We start from the raw sequence: 24,881 nt of genomic DNA on the forward strand, positions 1-24,881 counted from the left end.
TCCAGACACTCACCGACCCACTCCAGACACTCACCGACCCCCTGCAGACACTCACCGACCCCCTCCAGATACTCACCGACCCCCTCCAGACACTCACCGACCCACTCCAGACACTCACCGACCCACTCCAGATACTCACCGACCCCCTCCAGATACTCACCGACCCACTCCAGACACTCGCCGACCCCCTCCAGACACTCACCGACCCACTCCAGATACTCACCGACCCCCTCCAGACACTCACCGACCCACTCCAGACACTCACCGACCCCCTGCAGACACTCACCGACCCCCTCCAGACACTCACCGACCCACTCCAGACACTCACCGACCCCCTCCAGACACTCACCGACCCCCTCCAGACACTGACCCACCCACTCCAGACACTCACCGACCCCCTCCAGACACTCACCGACCCCCTCCAGACACTGACCGACCCCCTCCAGACACTCACCGACCCCCTCCAGACACTCACCGACCCTCTCCAGCCACTCACCGACCCCCTCCAGCCACTCACCGACCTCCTCCAGACACTCACCGACCCCCTCCAGCCACTCACCGACCCCCTCCAGACACTCACCGACCCACTCCAGCCACTAACCGACCCACTCCAGACACTCACCGACCCCCTCCAGCTACTCACCGACCTCCTGCAGACACTCACCGACCCCCTCCAGCCAATCACCGACCCCCTCCAGGCACTCACCGACCTCCTCCAGACACTCACCGACCCCCTCCAGACACTCACCGACCCACTCCAGCCACTAACCGACCCACTCCAGACACTCACCAACCCACTCCAGACACTCACCGACCCCCTCCAGCCACTCACCGACCCCTTCCAGCCACTCATCGACCCACTCCAGCCACTCATCGACCCCCTCCAGCCACTAACCGACCCACTCCAGCCACTCACCAACCCACTCCAGACACTCACCGACCCCCTCCAGACACTCATCGACCCCCTCCAGCCACTCACCGACCCCCTCCAGCCACTCACCGACCCCCTCCAGCCACTCACCGACCCACTCCAGACACTCACCGACCCCCTCCAGACACTCACCGACCCCCTCCAGCCACTCACCGACCCACTCCAGTCACTCACTGACCCTCTCCAGCCACTCACCGACCCCCACCAGTCACTCACCGACCCTCTCCAGCCACTCACCGACCCCCTCCAGCCACTCACCGACCCTCTCGCCCGCAGTCAACCAACTCCTTGTCATTTTTAGCGAGCCACTGGAACTGTATACTTTAAAATCGTCATCTAGAACTGCTTTTTGTGTTTCGTTTGTTGTCCTGCCCCCGCGCCTCCGATTAGCACGGTTGGCTACGTGAGAGAAGTTAAACATACGTACACACATACTCTTTATTCACTCTGTCCCAGTGACCACCACACTCAGTTCAACCACTACACTGCAGGTCACAACAACAACACTCTCTCGTGATCTCTCACATATTCACTCTCTCATTCACTCAGTCACCAACTCACCCACTCACTCACCCACTCACCCATCGACTCACCAACTCACCCATTCACTCACCCACTCACCCATTCACTCACCCATCAACTCACCCACTCACCCATTCACTCACCCACTCGCCCATCAACTCACACCGACCCACTCCAGCCACTCACCGACCCACTCCAGACACTCACCGACCCCCTCCAGCCACTCACCAATCCACTCCAGACACTCACCGACCCACTCCAGACACTCACCGACCCACTCGAGACACTCACCGACCCCCTCCAGACACTCACCGACCCACTCCAGACACTCACCGACCCCCTGCAGACACTCACCGACCCCCTCCAGATACTCACCGACCCCCTCCAGACACTCACCGACCCACTCCAGACACTCACCGACCCCCTCCAGACACTCACCGACCCACTCCAGATACTCACCGACCCCCTCCAGACACTCACCCACCCACTCCAGACACTCACCGACCCCCTCCAGACACTCACCGACCCCCTCCAGACACTCACCGACCCTCTCCAGCCACTCACCGACACCCTCCAGCCACTAACCGACCCCCTCCAGACACTCACCGATCCCCTCCAGACACTCACCGACCCCATCCAGCCACTAACCGACCCCCTCCAGACACTCACCGACCACCTGCAGACACTCACCGACCCCCTCCAGATACTCACCGACCCCCTCCAGACACTCACCGACCCACTCCAGACACTCACCGACCCCCTCCAGACACTCACCGACCCACTCCAGATACTCACCGACCCCCTCCAGACACTCACCCACCCACTCCAGACACTCACCGACCCACTCCAGACACTCACCGACCCACTCCAGATACTCACCGACCCCCTCCAGACACTCACCGACCCACTCCAGACACTCACCGACCCCCTGCAGACATTCACCGACCCCCTCCAGATACTCACCGACCCCCTCCAGACACTCACCGACCTACTCCAGATACTCACCGACCCCCTCCAGACACTCACCGACCCACTCCAGACACTCACCGACCCCCTGCAGACACTCACCGACCCCTTCCAGATACTCACCGACCCCCTCCAGACACTCACCGACCCACTCCAGATACTCACCGACCCACTCCAGATACTCACCGACCCCCTCCAGACACTCACCGACCCACTCCAGATACTCACCGACCCACTCCAGACACTCACCGACCCCCTCCAGACACTCACCGACCCACTCCAGATACTCACCGACCCCCTCCAGACACTCACCGACCCACTCCAGACACTCACCGACCCCCTGCAGACACTCACCGACCCCCTCCAGACACTCACCGACCCCCTCCAGACACTCACCGACCCACTCCAGATACTCACCGACCCCCTCCAGACACTCACCCACCCACTCCAGACACTCACCGACCCCCTCCAGCCACTAACCGACCCCCTCCAGCCACTCACCGACCCCCTCCAGACACTCACCGACCCCCTCCAGACACTGACCGACCCCCTCCAGACACTCACCGACCTCCTCCAGACACTCACCGACCCTCTCCAGCCACTCACCGACCCCCTCCAGCCACTCACCGACCTCCTCCAGACACTCACCGACTCCCTCCAGCCACTCACCGACCCCCTCCAGACACTCACCGACCCACTCCAGCCACTAACCGACCCACTCCAGACACTCACCGACCCCCTCCAGCCACTCACCGACCTCCTGCAGACACTCACCGACCCCCTCCAGCCAATCACCGACCCCCTCCAGGCACTCACCGACCTCCTCCAGACACTCACCGACCCCCTCCAGACACTCACCGACCCTCTCCAGCCACTCACCGACCCACTCCAGACACTCACCGACCCACTCCAGACACTCACCGACCCTCTCCAGCCACTCACCGACCCCCTCCAGACAGTCACCGACACTCTCCAGCCACTCACCGACCCACTCCAGACACTCACCGACCCTCTCCAGCCACTCACCGACCCCCTCCAGACACTCACCGACCCCCTCCAGCCACTCACCGACCCTCTCCAGACACTCACCGACCCCCTCCAGACACTCACCGACCCTCTCCAGACACTCACCGATCTACTCCAGACACACACCGACCCCCTCCAGACACTCACCGACCCCCTCCAGACACTCACCGACCCCCTCCAGACACTCAACGATCCCCTCCAGCCACTCACCGACCCCCTCCAGACACTCACCGACCCCCTCCAAACACTCACCGACCCACTCCAGACACTCACCGACCCTCTCCAGCCACTCACCGACCCCCTCCAGACACTCACCGACCCCCTCCAGACACTCACCGACCCTCTGCAGCCACTCACCGACCCCCTCCAGACACTCACCGACGCTCTCCAGCCACTCACCGACCCACTCCAGACACTCACTGAACCTCTCCAGCCACTCACCGACCCACTCCAGACACTCACCGACCCCCTCCAGACACTCACCGACCCACTCCAGACACTCACCGACCCACTCCAGACACTCACCGACCCTCTCCAGCCACTCACAGACCCACTCCAGAAACTCACCGACCCACTCCAGCCACTCACCGACCCACTCCAGACACTCACCGACCCCATCCAGCCAGTCACCGACCCACTCCAGACACTCACCGACCCCATCCAGCCAGTCACCGACCCACTCCAGACACTCACCGACCCACTCCAGACACTCACCGACCCTCTCCAGCCACTCACCGACCCACTCCAGACACTCACCGACCCCATCCAGCCACTCACCGACCCACTCCAGACACTCACCGACCCACTCCAGCCACTCACCGACCCCCTCCAGCCACTCACCGACCCACTCCAGCCACTCACCGTCCCACTCCAGACACTCACCGACCCCCTCCAGACACTCACCGACCCCCTCCAGACACTCACCGACCTACTCCAGATACTCACCGACCCCCTCCAGACACTCACCGACCCACTCCAGACACTCACCGACCCCCTGCAGACACTCACCGACCCCCTCCAGATACTCACCGACCCCCTCCAGACACTCACCGACCCACTCCAGACACTCACCGACCCACTCCAGATACTCACCGACCCCCTCCAGACACTCACCGACCCACTCCAGATACTCACCGACCCCCTCCAGACACTCACCGACCCACTCCAGACATTCACCGACCCCCTGCAGACACTCACCGACCACCTCCAGACACTCACCGACCCACTCCAGACACTCACCGACCCCCTCCAGACACTCACCGACCCTCTCCAGACACTCACCGACCCAGTCCAGACACTCACCGACCCCATCCAGCCACTCACCGACCCACTCCAGACACTCACCGACCCCCTCCAGCCACTCACCGACCCACTCCAGCCACTCACCGTCCCACTCCAGACACTCACCGACCCCCTCCAGACACTCACCGACCCCCTCCAGACACTCACCGACCTACTCCAGATACTCACCGACCCCCTCCAGACACTCACCGACCCACTCCAGACACTCACCGACCCCCTGCAGACACTCACCGACCCCCTCCAGATACTCACCGACCCCCTCCAGACACTCACCGACCCACTCCAGACACTCACCGACCCACTCCAGATACTCACCGACCCCCTCCAGATACTCACCGACCCACTCCAGACACTCGCCGACCCCCTCTAGACACTCACCGACCCACTCCAGATACTCACCGACCCCCTCCAGACACTCACCGACCCACTCCAGACACTCACCGACCCCCTGCAGACACTCACCGACCCCCTCCAGACACTCACCGACCCACTCCAGACACTCACCGACCCCCTCCAGACACTCACCGACCCCCTCCAGACACTGACCCACCCACTCCAGACACTCACCGACCCCCTCCAGACACTCACCGACCCCCTCCAGACACTGACCGACCCCCTCCAGACACTCACCGACCCCCTCCAGACACTCACCGACCCTCTCCAGCCACTCACCGACCCCCTCCAGCCACTCACCGACCTCCTCCAGACACTCACCGACCCCCTCCAGCCACTCACCGACCCCCTCCAGACACTCACCGACCCACTCCAGCCACTAACCGACCCACTCCAGACACTCACCGACCCCCTCCAGCTACTCACCGACCTCCTGCAGACACTCACCGACCCCCTCCAGCCAATCACCGACCCCCTCCAGGCACTCACCGACCTCCTCCAGACACTCACCGACCCCCTCCAGACACTCACCGACCCACTCCAGCCACTAACCGACCCACTCCAGACACTCACCAACCCACTCCAGACACTCACCGACCCCCTCCAGCCACTCACCGACCCCTTCCAGCCACTCATCGACCCACTCCAGCCACTCATCGACCCCCTCCAGCCACTAACCGACCCACTCCAGCCACTCACCAACCCACTCCAGACACTCACCGACCCCCTCCAGACACTCATCGACCCCCTCCAGCCACTCACCGACCCCCTCCAGCCACTCACCGACCCCCTCCAGCCACTCACCGACCCACTCCAGACACTCACCGACCCCCTCCAGACACTCACCGACCCCCTCCAGCCACTCACCGACCCACTCCAGTCACTCACTGACCCTCTCCAGCCACTCACCGACCCCCACCAGTCACTCACCGACCCTCTCCAGCCACTCACCGACCCCCTCCAGCCACTCACCGACCCTCTCGCCCGCAGTCAACCAACTCCTTGTCATTTTTAGCGAGCCACTGGAACTGTATACTTTAAAATCGTCATCTAGAACTGCTTTTTGTGTTTCGTTTGTTGTCCTGCCCCCGCGCCTCCGATTAGCACGGTTGGCTACGTGAGAGAAGTTAAACATACGTACACACATACTCTTTATTCACTCTGTCCCAGTGACCACCACACTCAGTTCAACCACTACACTGCAGGTCACAACAACAACACTCTCTCGTGATCTCTCACATATTCACTCTCTCATTCACTCAGTCACCAACTCACCCACTCACTCACCCACTCACCCATCGACTCACCAACTCACCCATTCACTCACCCACTCACCCATTCACTCACCCATCAACTCACCCACTCACCCATTCACTCACCCACTCGCCCATCAACTCACACCGACCCACTCCAGCCACTCACCGACCCACTCCAGACACTCACCGACCCCCTCCAGCCACTCACCAATCCACTCCAGACACTCACCGACCCACTCCAGACACTCACCGACCCACTCGAGACACTCACCGACCCCCTCCAGACACTCACCGACCCACTCCAGATACTCACCGACCCCCTGCAGACACTCACCGACCCCCTCCAGATACTCACCGACCCCCTCCAGACACTCACCGACCCACTCCAGACACTCACCGACCCCCTCCAGACACTCACCGACCCACTCCAGATACTCACCGACCCCCTCCAGACACTCACCCACCCACTCCAGACACTCACCGACCCCCTCCAGACACTCACCGACCCCCTCCAGACACTCACCGACCCTCTCCAGCCACTCACCGACACCCTCCAGCCACTAACCGACCCCCTCCAGACACTCACCGATCCCCTCCAGACACTCACCGACCCCATCCAGCCACTAACCGACCCCCTCCAGACACTCACCGACCACCTGCAGACACTCACCGACCCCCTCCAGATACTCACCGACCCCCTCCAGACACTCACCGACCCACTCCAGACACTCACCGACCCCCTCCAGACACTCACCGACCCACTCCAGATACTCACCGACCCCCTCCAGACACTCACCCACCCACTCCAGACACTCACCGACCCACTCCAGACACTCACCGACCCACTCCAGATACTCACCGACCCCCTCCAGACACTCACCGACCCACTCCAGACACTCACCGACCCCCTGCAGATATTCACCGACCCCCTCCAGATACTCACCGACCCCCTCCAGACACTCACCGACCTACTCCAGATACTCACCGACCCCCTCCAGACACTCACCGACCCACTCCAGACACTCACCGACCCCCTGCAGACACTCACCGACCCCTTCCAGATACTCACCGACCCCCTCCAGACACTCACCGACCCACTCCAGATACTCACCGACCCACTCCAGATACTCACCGACCCCCTCCAGACACTCACCGACCCACTCCAGATACTCACCGACCCACTCCAGACACTCACCGACCCCCTCCAGACACTCACCGACCCACTCCAGATACTCACCGACCCCCTCCAGACACTCACCGACCCACTCCAGACACTCACCGACCCCCTGCAGACACTCACCGACCCCCTCCAGACACTCACCGACCCCCTCCAGACACTCACCGACCCACTCCAGATACTCACCGACCCCCTCCAGACACTCACCCACCCACTCCAGACACTCACCGACCCCCTCCAGCCACTAACCGACCCCCTCCAGCCACTCACCGACCCCCTCCAGACACTCACCGACCCCCTCCAGACACTGACCGACCCCCTCCAGACACTCACCGACCCCCTCCAGACACTCACCGACCCTCTCCAGCCACTCACCGACCCCCTCCAGCCACTCACCGACCTCCTCCAGACACTCACCGACTCCCTCCAGCCACTCACCGACCCCCTCCAGACACTCACCGACCCACTCCAGCCACTAACCGACCCACTCCAGACACTCACCGACCCCCTCCAGCCACTCACCGACCTCCTGCAGACACTCACCGACCCCCTCCAGCCAATCACCGACCCCGTCCAGGCACTCACCGACCTCCTCCAGACACTCACCGACCCCCTCCAGACACTCACCGACCCTCTCCAGCCACTCACCGACCCACTCCAGACACTCACCGACCCACTCCAGACACTCACCGACCCTCTCCAGCCACTCACCGACCCCCTCCAGACAGTCACCGACACTCTCCAGCCACTCACCGACCCACTCCAGACACTCACCGACCCTCTCCAGCCACTCACCGACCCCCTCCAGACACTCACCGACCCCCTCCAGCCACTCACCGACCCTCTCCAGACACTCACCGACCCCCTCCAGACACTCACCGACCCTCTCCAGACACTCACCGATCCACTCCAGACACACACCGACCCCCTCCAGACACTCACCGACCCCCTCCAGACACTCACCGACCCCCTCCAGACACTCAACGATCCCCTCCAGCCACTCACCGACCCCCTCCAGACACTCACCGACCCCCTCCAAACACTCACCGACCCACTCCAGACACTCACCGACCCTCTCCAGCCACTCACCGACCCCCTCCAGACACTCACCGACCCCCTCCAAACACTCACCGACCCTCTCCAGCCACTCACCGACCCCCTCCAGACACTCACCGACGCTCTCCAGCCACTCACCGACCCACTCCAGACACTCACTGACCCTCTCCAGCCACTCACCGACCCACTCCAGACACTCACCGACCCCCTCCAGACACTCACCGACCCACTCCAGACACTCACCGACCCACTCCAGACACTCACCGACCCTCTCCAGCCACTCACAGACCCACTCCAGACACTCACCGACCCACTCCAGCCACTCACCGACCCACTCCAGACACTCACCGACCCCATCCAGCCAGTCACCGACCCACTCCAGACACTCACCGACCCCATCCAGCCAGTCACCGACCCACTCCAGACACTCACCGACCCACTCCAGACACTCACCGACCCTCTCCAGCCACTCACCGACCCACTCCAGACACTCACCGACCCCATCCAGCCACTCACCGACCCACTCCAGACACTCACCGACCCACTCCAGCCACTCACCGACCCCCTCCAGCCACTCACCGACCCACTCCAGCCACTCACCGTCCCACTCCAGACACTCACCGACCCCCTCCAGACACTCACCGACCCCCTCCAGCCACTCACCGACCCACTCCAGACACTCACCGACCCACTCCAGCCACTCACCGACCCCCTCCAGCCACTCACCGACCCACTCCAGCCACTCACCGTCCCACTCCAGACACTCACCGACCCCCTCCAGACACTCACCGACCCCCTCCAGCCACTCACCGACCCACTCCAGTCACTCACTGACCCTCTCCAGCCACTCACCGACCCCCACCAGTCACTCACCGACCCTCTCCAGCCACTCACCGACCCCCTCCAGCCACTCACCGACCCTCTCGCCCGCAGTCAACCAACTCCTTGTCATTTTTAGCGAGCCACTGGAACTGTATACTTTAAAATCGTCATCTAGAACTGCTTTTTGTGTTTCGTTTGTTGTCCTGCCCCCGCGCCTCCGATTAGCACGGTTGGCTACGTGAGAGAAGTTAAACATACGTACACACATACTCTTTATTCACTCTGTCCCAGTGACCACCACACTGAGTTCAACCACTACACTGCAGGTCACAACAACAACACTCTCTCGTGATCTCTCACATATTCACTCTCTCATTCACTCAGTCACCAACTCACCCACTCACTCACCCACTCACCCATCGACTCACCAACTCACCCATTCACTCACCCACTCACCCATTCACTCACCCATCAACTCACCCACTCACCCATTCACTCACCCACTCGCCCATCAACTCACACCGACCCACTCCAGCCACTCACCGACCCACTCCAGACACTCACCGACCCCCTCCAGCCACTCACCAATCCACTCCAGACACTCACCGACCCACTCCAGACACTCACCGACCCACTCGAGACACTCACCGACCCCCTCCAGACACTCACCGACCCACTCCAGACACTCACCGACCCCCTGCAGACACTCACCGACCCCCTCCAGATACTCACCGACCCCCTCCAGACACTCACCGACCCACTCCAGACACTCACCGACCCCCTCCAGACACTCACCGACCCACTCCAGATACTCACCGACCCCCTCCAGACACTCACCCAACCACTCCAGACACTCACCGACCCCCTCCAGACACTCACCGACCCCCTCCAGACACTCACCGACCCTCTCCAGCCACTCACCGACACCCTCCAGCCACTAACCGACCCCCTCCAGACACTCACCGATCCCCTCCAGACACTCACCGACCCCATCCAGCCACTAACCGACCCCCTCCAGACACTCACCGACCACCTGCAGACACTCACCGACCCCCTACAGATACTCACCGACCCCCTCCAGACACTCACCGACCCACTCCAGACACTCACCGACCCCCTCCAGACACTCACCGACCCACTCCAGATACTCACCGACCCCCTCCAGACACTCACCCACCCACTCCAGACACTCACCGACCCACTCCAGACACTCACCGACCCACTCCAGATACTCACCGACCCCCTCCAGACACTCACCGACCCACTCCAGACACTCACCGACCCCCTGCAGACATTCACCGACCCCCTCCAGATACTCACCGACCCCCTCCAGACACTCACCGACCTACTCCAGATACTCACCGACCCCCTCCAGACACTCACCGACCCACTCCAGACACTCACCGACCCCCTGCAGACACTCACCGACCCCTTCCAGATACTCACCGACCCCCTCCAGACACTCACCGACCCACTCCAGATACTCACCGACCCACTCCAGATACTCACCGACCCCCTCCAGACACTCACCGACCCACTCCAGATACTCACCGACCCACTCCAGACACTCACCGACCCCCTCCAGACACTCACCTACCCACTCCAGATACTCACCGACCCCCTCCAGACACTCACCGACCCACTCCAGACACTCACCGACCCCCTGCAGACACTCACCGACCCCCTCCAGACACTCACCGACCCCCTCCAGACACTCACCGACCCACTCCAGATACTCACCGACCCCCTCCAGACACTCACCCACCCACTCCAGACACTCACCGACCCCCTCCAGCCACTAACCGACCCCCTCCAGCCACTCACCGACCCCCTCCAGACACTCACCGACCCCCTCCAGACACTGACCGACCCCCTCCAGACACTCACCGACCCCCTCCAGACACTCACCGACCCTCTCCAGCCACTCACCGACCCCCTCCAGCCACTCACCGACCTCCTCCAGACACTCACCGACTCCCTCCAGCCACTCACCGACCCCCTCCAGACACTCACCGACCCACTCCAGCCACTAACCGACCCACTCCAGACACTCACCGACCCCCTCCAGCCACTCACCGACCTCCTGCAGACACTCACCGACCCCCTCCAGCCAATCACCGACCCCCTCCAGGCACTCACCGACCTCCTCCAGACACTCACCGACCCCCTCCAGACACTCACCGACCCTCTCCAGCCACTCACCGACCCACTCCAGACACTCACCGACCCACTCCAGACACTCACCGACCCTCTCCAGCCACTCACCGACCCCCTCCAGACAGTCACCGACACTCTCCAGCCACTCACCGACCCACTCCAGACACTCACCGACCCTCTCCAGCCACTCACCGACCCCCTCCAGACACTCACCGACCCCCTCCAGCCACTCACCGACCCTCTCCAGACACTCACCGACCCCCTCCAGACACTCACCGACCCTCTCCAGACACTCACCGATCCACTCCAGACACACACCGACCCCCTCCAGACACTCACCGACCCCCTCCAGACACTCACCGACCCCCTCCAGACACTCAACGATCCCCTCCAGCCACTCACCGACCCCCTCCAGACACTCACCGACCCCCTCCAAACACTCACCGACCCACTCCAGACACTCACCGACCCTCTCCAGCCACTCACCGACCCCCTCCAGACACTCACCGACCCCCTCCAGACACTCACCGACCCTCTCCAGCCACTCACCGACCCCCTCCAGACACTCACCGACGCTCTCCAGCCACTCACCGACCCACTCCAGACACTCACTGACCCTCTCCAGCCACTCACCGACCCACTCCAGACACTCACCGACCCCCTCCACTCACCGACCCACTCCAGACACTCACCGACCCACTCCAGACACTCACCGACCCTCTCCAGCCACTCACAGACCCACTCCAGACACTCACCGACCCACTCCAGCCACTCACCGACCCACTCCAGACACTCACCGACCCCATCCAGCCAGTCACCGACCCACTCCAGACACTCACCGACCCCATCCAGCCAGTCACCGACCCACTCCAGACACTCACCGACCCACTCCAGACACTCACCGACCCTCTCCAGCCACTCACCGACCCACTCCAGACACTCACCGACCCCATCCAGCCACTCACCGACCCACTCCAGACACTCACCGACCCACTCCAGCCACTCACCGACCCCCTCCAGCCACTCACCGACCCACTCCAGCCACTCACCGTCCCACTCCAGACACTCACCGACCCCCTCCAGACACTCACCGACCCCCTCCAGCCACTCACCGACCCACTCCAGACACTCACCGACCCACTCCAGCCACTCACCGACCCCCTCCAGCCACTCACCGACCCACTCCAGCCACTCACCGTCCCACTCCAGACACTCACCGACCCCCTCCAGACACTCACCGACCCCCTCCAGACACTCACCGACCTACTCCAGATACTCACCGACCCCCTCCAGACAATCACCGACCCACTCCAGACACTCACCGACCCCCTGCAAACACTCACCGACCCCCTCCAGATACTCACCGACCCACTCCAGATACTCACCGACCCACTCCAGATACTCACCGACCCCCTCCAGATACTCACCGACCCACTCCAGACACTCACCGACCCCCTCCAGACACTCACCGACCCACTCCAGACACTCACCGACCCACTCCAGATACTCACCGACCCACTCCAGATACTCACCGACCCCCTCCAGATACTCACCGACCCACTCCAGACACTCACCGACCCCCTCCAGACACTCACCGACCCACTCCAGATACTCACCGACCCCCTCCAGACACTCACCGACCCACTCCAGACACTCACCGACCCCCTGCAGACACTCACCGACCCCCTCCAGATACTCACCGACCCCCTCCAGACACTCACCGACCCACTCCAGACACTCACCGACCCACTCCAGCCACTCACCGACCCCCTCCAGCCACTCACCGACCCACTCCAGCCACTCACCGTCCCACTCCAGACACTCACCGACCCCCTCCAGACACTCACCGACCCCCTCCAGCCACTCACCGACCCACTCCAGACACTCACCGACCCACTCCAGCCACTCACCGACCCCCTCCAGCCACTCACCGACCCACTCCAGCCACTCACCGTCCCACTCCAGACACTCACCGACCCCCTCCAGACACTCACCGACCCCCTCCAGACACTCACCGACCTACTCCAGATACTCACCGACCCCCTCCAGACAATCACCGACCCACTCCAGACACTCACCGACCCCCTGCAGACACTCACCGACCCCCTCCAGATACTCACCGACCCCCTCCAGACACTCACCGACCCACTCCAGACACTCACCGACCCACTCCAGATACTCACCGACCCTCTCCAGCCACTCACCGACCACCTCCAGACACTCACCGACCCCCTCCAGCCACTCACCGACCCTCTCCAGACACTCACCGACCCCCTCCAGACACTCACCGACCCTCTCCAGACACTCACCGATCCACTCCAGACACACACCGACCCCCTCCAGACACTCACCGACCCCCTCCAGACACTCACCGACCCCCTCCAGACACTCAACGATCCCCTCCAGCCACTCACCGACCCCCTCCAGACACTCACCGACCCCCTCCAAACACTCACCGACCCACTCCAGACACTCACCGACCCTCTCCAGCCACTCACCGACCCCCTCCAGACACTCACCGACCCCCTCCAGACACTCACCGACCCTCTCCAGCCACTCACCGACCCCCTCCAGACACTCACCGACGCTCTCCAGCCACTCACCGACCCACTCCAGACACTCACTGACCCTCTCCAGCCACTCACCGACCCACTCCAGACACTCACCGACCCCCTCCAGACACTCACCGACCCACTCCAGACACTCACCGACCCACTCCAGACACTCACCGACCCTCTCCAGCCACTCACAGACCCACTCCAGACACTCACCGACCCACTCCAGCCACTCACCGACCCACTCCAGACACTCACCGACCCCATCCAGCCAGTCACCGACCCACTCCAGACACTCACCGACCCCATCCAGCCAGTCACCGACCCACTCCAGACACTCACCGACCCACTCCAGACACTCACCGACCCTCTCCAGCCACTCACCGACCCACTCCAGACACTCACCGACCCCATCCAGCCACTCACCGACCCACTCCAGACACTCACCGACCCACTCCAGCCACTCACCGACCCCCTCCAGCCACTCACCGACCCACTCCAGCCACTCACCGTCCCACTCCAGACACTCACCGACCCCCTCCAGACACTCACCGACCCCCTCCAGCCACTCACCGACCCACTCCAGACACTCACCGACCCACTCCAGCCACTCACCGACCCCCTCCAGCCACTCACCGACCCACTCCAGCCACTCACCGTCCCACTCCAGACACTCACCGACCCCCTCCAGACACTCACCGACCCCCTCCAGACACTCACCGACCTACTCCAGATACTCACCGACCCCCTCCAGACAATCACCGACCCACTCCAGACACTCACCGACCCCCTGCAGACACTCACCGACCCCCTCCAGATACTCACCGACCCCCTCCAGACACTCACCGACCCACTCCAGACACTCACCGACCCACTCCAGATACTCACCGACCCACTCCAGATACTCACCGACCCCCTCCAGATACTCACCGACCCACTCCAGACACTCACCGACCCCCTCCAGACACTCACCGACCCACTCCAGATACTCACCGACCCCCTCCAGACACTCACCGACCCACTCCAGACACTCACCGACCCCCTGCAGACACTCACCGACCCCCTCCAGATACTCACCGACCCCCTCCAGACACTCACTGACCCACTCCAGACACTCACCGACCCACTCCAGCCACTCACCGACCCCCTCCAGCCACTCACCGACCCACTCCAGCCACTCACCGTCCCACTCCAGACACTCACCGACCCCCTCCAGACACTCACCGACCCCCTCCAGCCACTCACCGACCCACTCCAGACACTCACCGACCCACTCCAGCCATTCACCGACCCCCTCCAGCCACTCACCGACCCACTCCAGCCACTCACCGTCCCACTCCAGACACTCACCGACCCCCTCCAGACACTCACCGACCCCCTCCAGACACTCACCGACCTACTCCAGATACTCACCGACCCCCTCCAGACAATCACCGACCCACTCCAGACACTCACCGACCCCCTGCAGACACTCACCGACCCCCTCCAGATACTCACCGACCCCCTCCAGACACTCACCGACCCACTCCAGACACTCACCGACCCACTCCAGATACTCACCGACCCACTCCAGATACTCACCGACCCCCTCCAGATACTCACCGACCCACTCCAGACACTCACCGACCCCCTCCAGACACTCACCGACCCACTCCAGATACTCACCGACCCCCTCCAGACACTCACCGACCCACTCCAGACACTCACCGACCCCCTGCAGACACTCACCGACCCCCTCCAGATACTCACCGACCCCCTCCAGACACTCACCGACCTACTCCAGATACTCACCGACCCCCTCCAGACACTCACCGACCCACTCCAGACACTCACCGACCCCCTGCAGACACTCACCGACCCCCTCCAGATACTCACCGACCCCCTCCAGACACTCACCGACCCACTCCAGATACTCACCGACCCACTCCAGATACTCACCGACCCCCTCCAGACACTCACCGACCCACTCCAGATACTCACCGACCCACTCCAGACACTCACCGACCCCCTCCAGACACTCACCGACCCACTCCAGATACTCACCGACACCCTCCAGACACTCACCGACCCACTCCAGACACTCACCGACCCCCTGCAGACACTCACCGACCCCCTCCAGACACTCACCGACCCCCTCCAGACACTCACCGACCCACTCCAGATACTCACCGACCCCCTCCAGACACTCACCCACCCACTCCAGACACTCACCGACCCCCTCCAGCCACTAACCGACCCCCTCCAGCCACTCACCGACCCCCTCCAGACACTCACCGACCCCCTCCAGACACTGACCGACCCCCTCCAGACACTCACCGACCCCCTCCAGACACTCACCGACCCTCTCCAGCCACTCACCGACCCCCTCCAGCCACTCACCGACCTCCTCCAGACACTCACCGACCCCCTCCAGCCACTCACCGACCCCCTCCAGACACTCACCGACCCACTCCAGCCACTAACCGACCCACTCCAGACACTCACCGACCCCCTCCAGCCACTCACCGACCTCCTGCAGACACTCACCGACCCCCTCCAGCCAATCACCGACCCCCTCCAGGCACTCACCGACCTCCTCCAGACACTCACCGACCCCCTCCAGACACTCACCGACCCACTCCAGCCACTAACCGACCCACTCCAGACACTCACCAACCCACTCCAGACACTCACCGACCCCCTCCAGCCACTCACCGACCCCCTCCAGCCACTCATCGACCCACTCCAGCCACTCATCGACCCCCTCCAGCCACTAACCGACCCACTCCAGCCACTCACCAACCCACTCCAGACACTCACCGACCCCCTCCAGACACTCATCGACCCCCTCCAGCCACTCACCGACCCCCTCCAGCCACTCACCGACCCACTCCAGACACTCACCGACCCCCTCCAGACACTCACCGACCCTCTCCAGCCACTCACCGACCCCTTCCAGCCACTCACCGACCCACTCCAGTCACTCACTGACCCTCTCCAGCCACTCACCGACCCCCACCAGTCACTCACCGACCCTCTCCAGCCACTCACCGACCCCCTCCAGCCACTCACCGACCCTCTCCAGCCACTCACCGACCCTCTCGCCCGCAGTCAACCAACTCCTTGTCATTTTTAGCGAGCCACTGGAACTGTATACTTTAAAATCGTCATCTAGAACTGCTTTTTGTGTTTCGTTTGTTGTCCTGCCCCCGCGCCTCCGATTAGCACGGTTGGCTACGTGAGAGAAGTTAAACATACGTACACACATACTCTTTATTCACTCTGTCCCAGTGACCACCACACTGAGTTCAACCACTACACTGCAGGTCACAACAACAACACTCTCTCGTGATCTCTCACATATTCACTCTCATTCACTCAGTCACCAACTCACCCACTCACTCACCCACTCACCCACTCACCCATTCACTCACCCACTCACCCATTCACTCACCCATCAACTCACCCACTCACCCATTCACTCACCCACTCACCCATCAACTCACACTCACCGACCCACTCCAGCCACTCACCGACCCACTCCAGACACTCACCGACCCCCTCCAGCCACTCACCAATCCACTCCAGACACTCACCGACCCACTCCAGACACTCACCGACCCACTCGAGACACTCACCGACCCCCTCCAGACACTCACCGACCCCCTCCAGCCACTCACCAATCCACTCCAGACACTCACCGACCCCCTCCAGCCACTCACCAATCCACTCCAGACACTCACCGACCCCCTCCAGACACTCACCGACCCACTCCAGACACTCACCGACCCCCTCCAGACACTCACCGACCCACTCCAGACACTCACCGACCCACTCCAGATACTCACCGACCCCCTCCAGACACTCACCCACCCACTCCAGACACTCACGACCCCCTCCAGACACTCACAGACCCCCTCCAGACACTCACCGACCCTCTCCAGCCACTCACCGACACCCTCCAGCCACTAACCGACCCCCTCCAGACACTCACCGATCCCCTCCAGACACTCACCGACCCCCTCCAGCCACTAACCGACCCCCTCCAGACACTCACCGACCCCCTGCAGACACTCACCGACCCCCTCCAGATACTCACCGACCCCCTCCAGACACTCACCGACCCACTCCAGACACTCACCGACCCCCTCCAGACACTCACCGACCCACTCCAGATACTCACCGACCCCCTCCAGACACTCACCCACCCACTCCAGACACTCACCGACCCACTCCAGACACTCACCGACCCACTCCAGATACTCACCGACCCCCTCCAGACACTCACCGACCCACTCCAGACACTCACCGACCCCCTGCAGACATTCACCGACCCCCTCCAGATACTCACCGACCCCCTCCAGACACTCACCGACCTACTCCAGATACTCACCGACCCCCTCCAGACACTCACCGACCCACTCCAGACACTCACCGACCCCCTGCAGACACTCACCGACCCCCTCCAGTAAATCACCGACCCCCTCCAGACACTCACCGACCCACTCCAGATACTCACCGACCCACTCCAGATACTCACCGACCCCCTCCAGATACTCACCGACCCACTCCAGACACTCACCGACCCCCTCCAGACACTAACCGACCCACTCCAGATACTCACCGACCCCCTCCAGACACTCACCGACCCCCTCCAGACACTCACCGACCCACTCCAGACACTCACCGACCCCCTCCAGACACTCACCCACCCACTCCAGACACTCACCGACCCCCTCCAGCCACTAACCGACCCCCTCCAGCCACTCACCGACCCCCTCCAGACACTCACCGACCCCCTCCAGACACTGACCGACCCCCTCCAGACACTCACCGACCCCCTCCAGACACTCACCGACCCTCTCCAGCCACTCACCGACCCCCTCCAGCCACTCACCGACCTCCTCCAGACACTCACCGACCCCCTCCAGCCACTCACCGACCCCCTCCAGACACTCACCGACCCACTCCAGCCACTAACCGACCCACTCCAGACACTCACCGACCCCCTCCAGCCACTCACCGACCTCCTGCAGACACTTACCGACCCCCTTCAGCCAATCACCGACCCCCTCCAGGCACTCACCGACCTCCTCCAGACACTCACCGACCCCCTCCAGACACTCACCGACCCACTCCAGCCACTAACCGACCCACTCCAGACACTCACCAACCCACTCCAGACACTCACCGACCCGCTCCAGCCACTCACCGACCCCCTCCAGCCACTCATCGACCCACTCCAGCCACTCATCGACCCCCTCCAGCCACTAACCGACCCACTCCAGCCACTCACCAACCCACTCCAGACACTCACCGACCCCCTCCAGACACTCATCGACCCCCTCCAGCCACTCACCGACCCCCTCCAGCCACTCACCGACCCACTCCAGACACTCACCGACCCCCTCCAGACACTCACCGACCCTCTCCAGCCACTCACCGACCCCCTCCAGCCACTCACCGACCCACTCCAGTCACTCACTGACCCTCTCCAGCCACTCACCGACCACCACCAGTCACTCACCGACCCTCTCCAGCCACTCACCGACCCCCTCCAGCCACTCACCGACCCTCTCCAGCCACTCACCGACCCTCTCGCCCGCAGTCAACCAACTCCTTGTCATTTTTAGCGAGCCACTGGAACTGTATACTTTAAAATCGTCATCTAGAACTGCTTTTTGTGTTTCGTTTGTTGTCCTGCCCCCGCGCCTCCGATTAGCACGGTTGGCTACGTGAGAGAAGTTAAACATACGTACACACATACTCTTTATTCACTCTGTCCCAGTGACCACCACACTGAGTTCAACCACTACACTGCAGGTCACAACAACAACACTGTCTCGTGATCTCTCACATATTCACTCTCTCATTCACTCAGTCACCAACTCACCCACTCACTCACCCACTCACCCATCGACTCACCAACTCACCCATTCACTCACCCACTCACCCATTCACTCACCCATCAACTCACCCACTCACCCATTCACTCACCCACTCACCCATCAACTCACACTCACCGACCCACTCCAGCCACTCACCGACCCACTCCAGACACTCACCGACCCCCTCCAGCCACTCACCAATCCACTCCAGACACTCACCGACTCACTCCAGACACTCACCGACCCACTGGAGACACTCACCGACCCACTGGAGACACTCACCGACCCCCTCCAGCCACTCACAAATCCACTCCAGACACTCACCGACCCCCTTCAGCCACTCACCAATCCACTCCAGACACTCACCGACCCACTCCAGACACTCACCGACCCCCTGCAGACACTCACCGACCCCCTCCAGACACTCACCGACCCACTCCAGACACTCACCGACCCCCTCCAGCCACTCACTAATCCACTCCAGACACTCACCGACCCCCTGCAGACACTCACCGACCACCTCCAGACACTCACCGACCCACTCCAGACACTCACCGACCCCCTCCAGACACTCACCGACCCACTCCAGATACTCACCGACCCCCTCCAGACACTCACCGACCCACTCCAGACACTCACCGACCCCCTGCAGACACTCACCGACCCCCTCCAGACACTCACCGACCCCCTCCAGACACTCACCGACCCACTCCAGACACTCACCGACCCACTCCAGATACTCACCGACCCCCTCCAGACACTCACCCACCCACTCCAGACACTCACCGACCCCCTCCAGACACTCACCGACCCCCTCCAGACACTCACCGACCCTCTCCAGCCACTCACCGACACCCTCCAGCCACTAACCGACCCCCTCCAGACACTCACCGATCCCCTCCAGACACTCACCGACCCCCTCCAGCCACTAACCGACCCCCTCCAGACACTCACCGACCCCCTCCAGACACTCACCGACCCCCTCCAGACACTCACCGACCCACTCCAGACACTCACCGACCCCCTCCAGACACTCACCGACCCACTCCAGATACTCACCGACCCCCTCCAGACACTCACCCACCCACTCCAGACACTCACCGACCCCCTGCAGACACTCACCGACCCCCTCCAGACACTCATCGACCCCCTCCAGACACTCACCGACCCACTCCAGATACTCACCGACCCCCTCCAGATACTCACCGACCCACTCCAGACACTCACCGACCCCCTCCAGACACTCACCGACCCACTCCAGATACTCACCGACCCCCTCCAGACACTCACCGACCCACTCCAGACACTCACCGACCCCCTGCAGACACTCACCGACCCCCTCCAGACACTCACCGACCCACTCCAGATACTCACCGACCCCCTCCAGACACTCACCGACCCCCTCCAGCCACTAACCGACCTCCTCCAGCCACTCACCGACCCCCTCCAGACACTCACCGACCCCCTCCAGACACTGACCGACCCCCTCCAGACACTCACCGACCCCCTCCAGACACTCACCGACCCTCTCCAGCCACTCACCGACCCGCTCGCCCGCAGTCAACCAACTCCTTGTCATTTTTAGCGAGCCACTGGAACTGTATACTTTAAAATCGTCATCTAGAACTGCTTTTTGTGTTTCGTTTGTTGCCCTTCCCCCGCGCCTCCGATTAGCACGGTTGGCTACGTGAGAGAAGTTAAACATACGTACACACATACTATTTATTCACTCTGTCCCAGTGACCACCACACTGAGTTCAACCACTACACTGCAGGTCACAACAACAACACTCTCTCGTGATCTCTCACATATTCACTCTCTCATTCACTCAGTCACCAACTCACCCACTCACTCACCCACTCACCCATCGACTCACCAACTCATCCACCAACTCACCCACTCACCCATAAACTCACCCACCCCCTCACCAACTCACCCATTCACTCACCCACTCACCCATCAACTCACCCACTCACCCATTCACTCACCCATCAACTCACCCACTCACCCATTCACTCACCCACTAACCCATCAACTCACCCACTCACCCATCAACTCATCCACTCACCCATCAACTCACCCACTCACCCATCAACTCACCCATTCACCCACCCACCCATTCACTCACCCACTCACCCATTCACTCACCCACTAACCCATCAACTCACCCACTCACCCATCAACTCACCCACTCACCCACTCACCCATCAACTCACCCACTCACTCACCCACTCATCCATCAACTCACCATGCTGCAGGTTGCTTCACTTCTCTTTCTGCTTCTTCCCTTGCACTGCTGCACTTTGGAATTCCCTCCTTCCGTCATCGTCATCATCGCATTTCCTAAGTTCTTATAATAATAATCACAAACCCTGCTCACTTCTAGAAACTCTTTAGTTCTATTCGCATGACAACTGCGATCGCCGTTGTGTGTGTTGCCGGCTTCTTGGCACACATCCTTTCCGGCAAGATTGCAAGGAGGTTTAAAGATGGCTGGATGGGGTCGGTGAGTGGCTGGAGAGGGTCGGTGAGTGACTGGAGGGGGTCGGTGAGTGGCTGGAGGGGGTCGGTGAGTGTCTGGAGGGGGTCGGTGAGTGACTGGAGTGGGTCAGTGAGTGTCTGGAGTGGGTCGGTGAGTGTCTGGAGGAGGTCGGTGAGTGTCTGGAGTGGGTCGGTGAGTGTCTGGTGGGGGTCGGTGAGTGGCTGGAGGGGGTCGGTGAGTATCTGGAGGGGGTCGTTGAGTGGCTGGAGGGGGTCGGTGAGTATCTGGAGGGGGTCGGTGAGTGTCTGGAGGGGGTCGGTGAGTGTCTGGAGGGGGTCGGTGAGTGGCTGGAGGGGGTCAGTGAGTGGCTGGAGGGGGTCGGTGAGTGTCTGGAGTGGGTCGGTGAGTGTCTGGTGGGGGTCGGTGAGTGGCTGGAGGAGGTCGGTGAGTGTCTGGAGGGGGTCGTTGAGTGGCTGGAGGGGGTCGGTGAGTATCTGGAGGGGGTCGGTGAGTATCTGGAGGGGGTCGGTGAGTGGCTGGAGGGGTCAGTGAGTGGCTGGAGGGGGTCGGTGAGTGTCTGGAGTGGGTCGGTGAGTGTCTGGAGGGGGTCGCTGAGTGTCTGGAGTGGGTCGGTGAGTATCTGAAGTGGGTCGGTGAGTGTCTGGTGGGGGTCGGTGAGTGGCTGGAGGGGGTCGGTGAGTGTCTGGAGGGGGTCGGTGAGTGTCTGGAGTGGGTCGGTGAGTATCTGAAGTGGGTCGGTGAGTGTCTGGTGGGGGTCGGTGAGTGGCTGGAGGGGGTCGGTGAGTGTCTGGAGGGGGTCCGTGAGTGGCTGTTGGGGGTCGGTGAGTGGCTGTTGGGGGTCGGTGAGTGGCTGGAAGGGGGTTGGTGAGGGGGCAACCGACTGCCGGGACCGATCGAGCGAGCGCCGCCACCTGCGCGATGGAGTAGTCAGAGGAGTTGACGGCCTGCAGGCCTTCGTTGCCGCTGATGCCGACGCCGACGTGCGCCGTCTTGATCATGCCCACGTCGTTGGCGCCGTCACCCACGGCCAGCGTGATGGCCGCGCGGACCTTCTTCTTCACCGCGTCCACAATCTCCGACTTCTGCAGCGGCGACACGCTGCGGCGTGCACGCGGGGCACGGAGAGAGCGGGCGGGTGGGCAGGGGGGACCCCGTAAGGAGGCGAGGCGCTCGCAACACCCAAAGGGACGCGGCACTCGTGACGCTATTCCGCTGGCACACCGAGCCACGCGATGCCGGCCTGGGGCCCTCACGGTACGGGTGGATGTTCAGCTGCCACACCTGACCCGAGCCAGAGCTGGGCCCTCGTGACGCGAGTGTGGTTTTCCCACCGGCTATTCGCCGAGCCGTAAACAAACCGAGGTGGCGCCTCCCGAGCCTCACCGACAGCAGATGACGGCTCGGCAGGAGAGCGCCAGCTGCAGGAAGTCGTTGCGCAGCTCGGGGTCGAGGGCGTAGACGAGCGACTTGCCGTCCACGATGAGCGCCAAGTCGTTCTCGCGGTTCACATGCTCGCCAAGATCCTCCAGCTGCGCCGTCAGCTCGGCGCGAGTCGCCTGCACGCGGTGTGACGCACGGGGCTGTAACGGTGTGACGCACGGCGCTGTGACGGTGTGACATGCGGTGGTGTGACGGTGTGACGGTGTGACGTGTGATGGTGTGACAGGGTGACATAAGGAAGTGTGACAGGGTGACAGGGTGACGGTGTGACATGCGGTGGTGTGACGGTGTGACGTGTGACGGTGTGACGTGTGATGGTGTGACAGGGTGACATAAGGAAGTGTGACAGAGTGACAGGGTGACGGTGTGACGGTGTGATGGTATTGGTGGTGGTAAGTTAACTTGATTGCCAAATTCAACCTCTTGTCAAAAAATAAGCCAGAGCCACACGCTAAAAAGTTAAATGTTAACAAGATTGTAATCAATCATAGTAACATCCCAGTTTCTGACAGCCTAAAATCGGTACTAGCTAAAGGGTTGAATTTCACAGTCACCCCTAAACACATCCCAGTGGATGATATCATTGCCCAGGTCGACGTAGCCCTCAAAGGCTTGGAACATATCCCGGCAGACGTTGCAAGATCTGAAATCGCTGCTATCCTCAAAAACGCTAAGAAACCCATTAGCAACATCAGCAAGGACGAGCGTTTTGAACTCTCTCAATTAAAAAACAGAGATGACATTGTCATCCTCTCAGCCGACAAGGGCAATGTCACTGTCATCATGGATAAAACCACTTACAAAAACAAAATTCAGGGCCTTCTTAATGATGGTAGCTGTACCAAAATCAACAGAGATCCCACCAACCGCCGAGCTACAAAAACCAACAATATCATCACTAATTCGA

General features: G+C 62.0%; 1 protein-coding gene across 7 annotated transcripts in view; it reads right to left on the minus strand.

Moving 5' to 3' along the window:
• The window catches only part of LOC144950991 (phospholipid-transporting ATPase IA-like), a 178,107-nt gene that overhangs the window by 32,867 nt on the left and 120,359 nt on the right, over positions 1 to 24,881 (minus strand). For all 7 annotated transcript variants that reach the window (XM_078881196.1, XM_078881197.1, XM_078881198.1 and 4 more), the window contains 2 exons: positions 23,918 to 24,090; positions 23,446 to 23,632 (listed from right to left, as the gene is read on the minus strand). In XM_078881196.1, the coding sequence (XP_078737322.1) occupies positions 23,446 to 23,632; positions 23,918 to 24,090 (360 nt within the window). The remainder of the gene's footprint in view (positions 1 to 23,445; positions 23,633 to 23,917; positions 24,091 to 24,881) is intronic.

The sequence above is a fragment of the Lampetra fluviatilis genome, chromosome 60 (genome assembly GCF_964198595.1).
Source record: "Lampetra fluviatilis chromosome 60, kcLamFluv1.1, whole genome shotgun sequence".
Taxonomy (NCBI): domain Eukaryota; kingdom Metazoa; phylum Chordata; class Hyperoartia; order Petromyzontiformes; family Petromyzontidae; genus Lampetra; species Lampetra fluviatilis.